The sequence below is a fragment of the Protopterus annectens genome, chromosome 2.part1 (genome assembly GCF_019279795.1).
Source record: "Protopterus annectens isolate FY-2018-M chromosome 2.part1, PAN1.0, whole genome shotgun sequence".
Taxonomy (NCBI): Eukaryota; Metazoa; Chordata; order Ceratodontiformes; family Protopteridae; genus Protopterus; species Protopterus annectens.
In genome coordinates, this window is record NC_056729.1 from 1,694,809,141 (window position 1) to 1,694,815,140 (window position 6,000).

Consider the following 6,000-nt stretch of genomic DNA (forward strand, 5'->3'; position numbering starts at 1 on the left):
CACGGGATAAACAAGAATTTAAGAGGCTTCTAGGTATGACACAGAGGCAGAAATTCACAGTAGAGCACTGCTCTAGTGTACAGAGATAGTTGATATATGCCCTGTGGAGCTGTTCACTGTTAAGACAATCCATTACACATTGTCTTTGAAACCATGCACCATTCACATGGCCACTAATTAGCACTTCACCATGCATTGACTATGAAGTTTATTCCAAATAAGTGAGAAATCAGTGTGCCATTAAGGTAATTATTGGAATGAGGTGTTGAACTGTAGTATTTCGGCATGAACAGCAAGAAAATAGTTTTGACCTGCTCAGTTAGTGACAGCAATGCCCATAATGAAGTATATTATGTGAATAAACCAGTCAAACTACTGGCAGATGCAAGCCAGAATAAAATCCAGTGATTTTACAAGAAGATAAGTTACATACCTACAGATAAAAAACTCTACTGACTGTCCAAAAACATATACTAAGATATAGAAACAGCTGCAAGCCATAATATGTGATTGGGAAAGGTTTCATCACTCTGCATGTCCTTACTGTATTCTTGTTGGCTTCCTCCCACATTCTCCAAGGGCACACCATTCTTGTTGGTTTCCTCCCACATTCTCCAAGGGCACACAGTAAGGTGGATCAGGGGATAACTGGATATGTTTAATTTTCAAGACAATATATGTCAGATTTGTGCTAATCTTTCACTTACTCGCTTACAAGTCACATCCGACTCCTAGAGTAAGACTCCAAACAGCCACTGTTACCCACAAAGTTTTTAAGGCAATGGAGGAAGGAACGGAAGTAGGTTGCCAGATTCACACATGCACATATGTACAGGCAATTTGGACTCCCCAATCCACCTTCCTGCCTGCTTTTGGAGAGTGTGGGAGGAAACCCACACAAACACAAGGAGGACATACAGATTCTGTACAGAAGGCACCCAAGCTGAGAGCAAAAATGGAGAATCCCTTGCTGTGAGTCACTTATTTTTTTTCAGAAGTTGTGAAACTAACTGCACTATGAATCAAGGTATAATCAATGCAATGAAAGTATTATTCTCAAGACAGAGACAGTAAAAATGTCTTTGTAACAAAGAGTAATATAGGATGCCAGCAATCAGTCTAAAAGTTTTTCAGAGGAATGGGTATTTCAGCATGAATATCTATTCACAATGGTAAAATCAAGAGAGCACTACAAACTGTTTATCTAATGTAGCCATACAGTATTAACTAGGAGAGTTACAAAACTTCTCACTTTACATTAACACAGAAGTATATTACAAGGTTGGTTTCTGACTTCACAGGCAAGTACTAGGTTGGCCTGCCGTTGTAGGCCATTTTTTAAGCCTAACCAATCTCCCTTTTGGTGCTTGAATAAACCTATCTCATTTGGTGTTAGACTGGCTTTACCCATTCAATGGGCGATAATTATATAATAATCCAAGTCAGAATATAACACTACAGATAACTTGACGAGACCCATGTGTGGAATAAAGCATCTATGAGCTTCGCTGCTCAGTAGTTGTAAAGGGACAGTTCTAGGTAAATTTTGTATTACCCATCCACAGATCCAAATTGTGCTTGAATATGGACAGGGATAAGATTTATTTTACATGGATGGGAAGTCTGTTCCAGAGCAGTGGTATCCTCCCCATTATATACCCGTTTCTCTAAACCAGGGGTCTAAAACTCAAATTATCACTGGTGCTGTATGAGGACTAGCAAATTGAGATGAGTTGGATCATGTAGGACATATTTTTTATGCCTTGTATCCTTTCAGTACAACATCTCTGTGGGCATTCCAGTTGTGGCATTCAGAATTCTGGGCAGATGCATGCAAAAGGAGGCATTATACTCAATGATTGGTTTAATAAGGCCTGAGTAAATAGGAAACGATAAAACCCTTATATCTAAATGCAATCCCTTCGCTCATAAGCTGTAAAATATAGCAAGACATTCTTACGACAGTGGCCACATGTTGGTCGAAAGTTAGGTCACTGTCCATATAAGTTTCCCTACTCTCAAACTAGGTCAACTCTTTGGGGTGTATCATCAGAGTAGTAGTTCCTTGGGTAGATGAATTCCCATGGATACTTGCTCAGCTAGCTACATATGGGTTGCAGATTGAAAGGAAAAACTCCTAAGTGTACTTCTTTTTTGACTACTGAAAACTGAAATTGGTCTTTTGTGATCAGTACTCTACCCGATTCACAAATTCAAATACATAAATAAATAAATATTCAAGTGAGGTTAAAGTGGAATTAGTCAAGACAACCATTTTACTAAAATAAATATAATGGACCTTTCTAACTCAAAGGAAACAGATAAGATAAAAATTCAGTAAAGTTCCATCAAAAAATAACTTCAGGCAGTTGTTTTGAAAAAGTGTGCCAGCCAAGGTCATTTACTGTTGAAACAGCAGATGGCAAGTGCAGGGAAAAAATAACAAGGACATCTGCCAAACAAAAATGAATATAACTAAAGTAAATACACAAGAAAAAGGCATTGTCCAAATTGCTTGGGCGGCCACGGTGGTGCAGCGGTTAGTGTTGCCGCCTCACAGCAAGAGGTTTTCCGGTTCGATCCTCGGCTGGGGTGCTTTCTGTGCGGAGTCTGCATGTCCTCCCTGTGGTCGCGTGGGTTTCCTCCCGGTGCTCCAGTTTCCTCCCACATCCCATAGACATGCGGTAGATGGATTGGACACTCTAAATTTGCCCTAGGTGTGAGTGTGTCCATGTGTGCGCCTTCTGTGGAAGGTTGGGTGCCGGGCTGGCAACTCGACACTGTAAAACTCCACTGCCAATCATGAGCAGACAGGTGATCCGCTGTGGCGACCCCTTACCGGGAAAAGCCAAAAGAAGAAGAAGTAGTATCTAACAAACAATGTTGAAACAAATATTCCAAAAGACATCCACAGTGATGTTTCTGAATGGAAAAATGTCCACCTGACCTGTCAAGCCACCTAGATTTTGAGTATATAACAATCTTCAGCTAATAAACCTAAGACTCTCTGTCCCCACCATCTCAAAATTTGAGTTACAGGAAACTATTTAAAGCCAGCTCGACACTTTCACAGTTCAAGAACAACAAAACAGTAACATATATTGTTTAATGGAAAGAATTCACCAATGTATACCCACAAAAGCATTTACTTCTTCATAGTACTGCTAAGAAAGGAATAAAGTGATGATTAGGAAAAGTCTAAATGTACTTCTGAGCTGTACATTAATGTTTACAATTAAACTGTGTATATTTATAAGAAAAATATTAAATTTATCAACCTCAAAAATATACTACTTTTACTTCAGAAAAAAATTGATCAGAGTACCAGTAGGCGAATCGTGTGGTCTGGTTTACTTCACACTACTGTAGTCTGAAAGTAAAACAGACGGAGCTGATAACATGCACATTCACATTACATCGTTCTTTCAAATGTTTATAGGTTTATAGGCAAGTACTAGGCTAGCTGCCCTTGCAGGCCATTTTAAGCCTATCCAACTTCCCTTTTTGTGCTCACAATAACTAATCCCATTTAGTTGCAAACTGGTCTTACCCGTCCCATGGTCAATAATTATATATTACTTCTAACAAGAATAAATGGAATCATACCAAAGATATTTTGAGAGGACCCATGCATGGGATAAAGCATTTAGGAGCAGCCACTGTCCATTAGTAGTACAGGGGGCAGTCCTTGGCTAAATATTCTGTTTCCCATCTGCAGAACTACACTGCGCTTCAAAATGGACAGAGATGAACTTTGTTTTATGTGGATGCTTCACATCAGCAGTATCCTCTGCAAGCTATACCTGTCCCTGCAAACTGTTCTGTTGATGCTGCAGAAGAGGTTTAGATCCTTAGACCGAGTATTCTGATGCCATCTGACTTGCTGATGAACAATAAATTGATCAGTAATGGGTCAGAGTATGCCTTGTATACTAGACACAGGTCATCTCTTAAGGGCTTTGAGTTGGTCCACGTAGAACATGTTGTTTAGGTTGCATGTGCCTGGACAGATGCATGTCAACAAAGAAATTATATTCAATAGTGCCTAATGAGGGAGGGGTAAAGGGGGACAATGACATCCCTAGATCTGAAACAATCCCTTTGGTTATAAGCTGTGCAGTACAGAAGGACTTTCTAATAACAACACACATGTCGGGCAAATGTTAGGTCACTGTCCACATAAGTTCTCAAATCTCAAATAACTGGGTCAAAATATTACACCATACAAGAGTATTGGGGGTTGGTATAATGGTTAAGGTGCTCACCTCCTTTGGGATGGGAAATTTAACTAGGTTTAAAATGGGCCACAAGGACAAATAGTCTAGTATTAACCTATGAACCCATGTATGCCACTCCAACAATGCAATGAGAAATAAATAATTAATGTTGGTCCACAACTGACAGGCAAAAAGCAGAATCCACATTAAAAAGTAGACCACAATTAGTAATCTTTTAGCTGAAGGATGTTATCACTGGTACTACACTACAGTATCACAAAAAGAAAGCACCAGTACTTTTCTACAACATCACAACAACAAAACAGGAGTTAATCTTATGACATACAGAAAAGTGCATCACTTCTTCAGTGTTGTAGCAGCACAAAGTTCAGATACAGTGTGAAATGCCCTATTATGCCAGTACTGTCTTCACTATAATTATCCAAATTATATCAAAAAGCATGTACTTCAATTCTGTACCACAGTAATAAAACAACAGTTAACAAAGGTCCAAAATCCTGGAAAAGTGGCCTAGACGGAAAGTGTCAGTAACTGAGCCCCAACTGAACTTGAAGAAACTCACATGTTTTAATTTACCAGGAACAGCTAGCGATCCAAACAGTTACAAGAAACACTTCAAACAAAAAAGGCTACAAAAAGCTCTTCCTCAGCAGAGGTCGTTGACTAACACAGATACAGTAAACAATTAAGTCCTCTCCACACCATTTGCCTACAGGACTGAAAAATGAATCAAAACAAGAACTGATCATTACATGAAAATCTACTATGCTCCATCATACTAACGTTACATCTGCCTAAAAACTTTCTTTACTAACATAGTAATTGCACTGTTAAATGCAGATGAAGGTAGCTGAAACCATTCATTTAACAGTGCTAGCCGGTGAAACAATATCAGCAAAACAGTTACATGCATCACAGTGCAATAGGTAGCATAGCCTTCTAAGGGAACTGATAGGGAGATTTACTCCTTGTTAAATGGAAGCTGCAGTTGAGCAGAATTCCCTGGAGTTGCGGAGTTGCACGGAAGTGTAAAGGAATGGAACAAAGCCCAGCGCCAAGTTCCTCAGCATGCAACTCCAATCAGGTAGCTGCTGCACAAAGGCGTCCTCGCGCTGGAATGGGATGTGCGACCACCCCTGTCTCGAGGTTATCGGCTCCTGATCGCAGTTATTGTTGTGGCATACTGGTACCTACCTCGGAGTTACTCTTGGACAGGCTGGCCGACCGTCTGTTTTCAAACAGTGAGCTACGGTACAGTGCTGCTCTGATGAGAAGGAGGCGTACTGTTCCGGGGTCATAGAAGAACCACCACCAGATCCAAGCCGCGCGCGCCGTGCCGGCTCAGTCACGTCTGCTCATACGGAGGATCGAGGCCAGCCGAGCACGCTCAACTGGTTTCTGCCTGCTGCGCAGAGGCTGCTGCCAGGGGGCGCTGCTGCGTTGTAACATGAGTAAGAAGACGGAGCACGAGCGAGCGAGATGCAAAGTGATTTCCTATCATTCCAGCTGGGTTTGTACAGGTTTTGGTAGTGCTCTTAACATACGGCAGGTTTGTGGTAATTGATGAAACTACAACTGCTTTAACTCTTACTGCAATGGATAATGCCAGTTTATTGAATATAATTGACACTACATAATAAATAAGCCACCTTTATGAAAGCCGGTGTAAGAAACGCCGTGTATGGTATTCAATGTGCCAGTAAATTCATTTTTGTACATTAAATCGTACGCATTTCAGACATACCTCAACTGTCCACAATTT

General features: G+C 40.5%; 1 protein-coding gene across 1 annotated transcript in view; it reads right to left on the bottom strand.

Moving 5' to 3' along the window:
* The window catches only part of CTNNBIP1 (catenin beta interacting protein 1), a 780,438-nt gene extending 774,852 nt beyond the window's left edge, over nucleotides 1–5,586 (bottom strand). The window contains exon 1 of the mRNA XM_044063131.1: nucleotides 5,433–5,586. Within this exon, the coding sequence (XP_043919066.1) occupies nucleotides 5,433–5,536 (104 nt within the window). The 5' untranslated portion in view covers nucleotides 5,537–5,586. The remainder of the gene's footprint in view (nucleotides 1–5,432) is intronic.
* Between the last annotated feature and the right edge of the window lie 414 nt (nucleotides 5,587–6,000).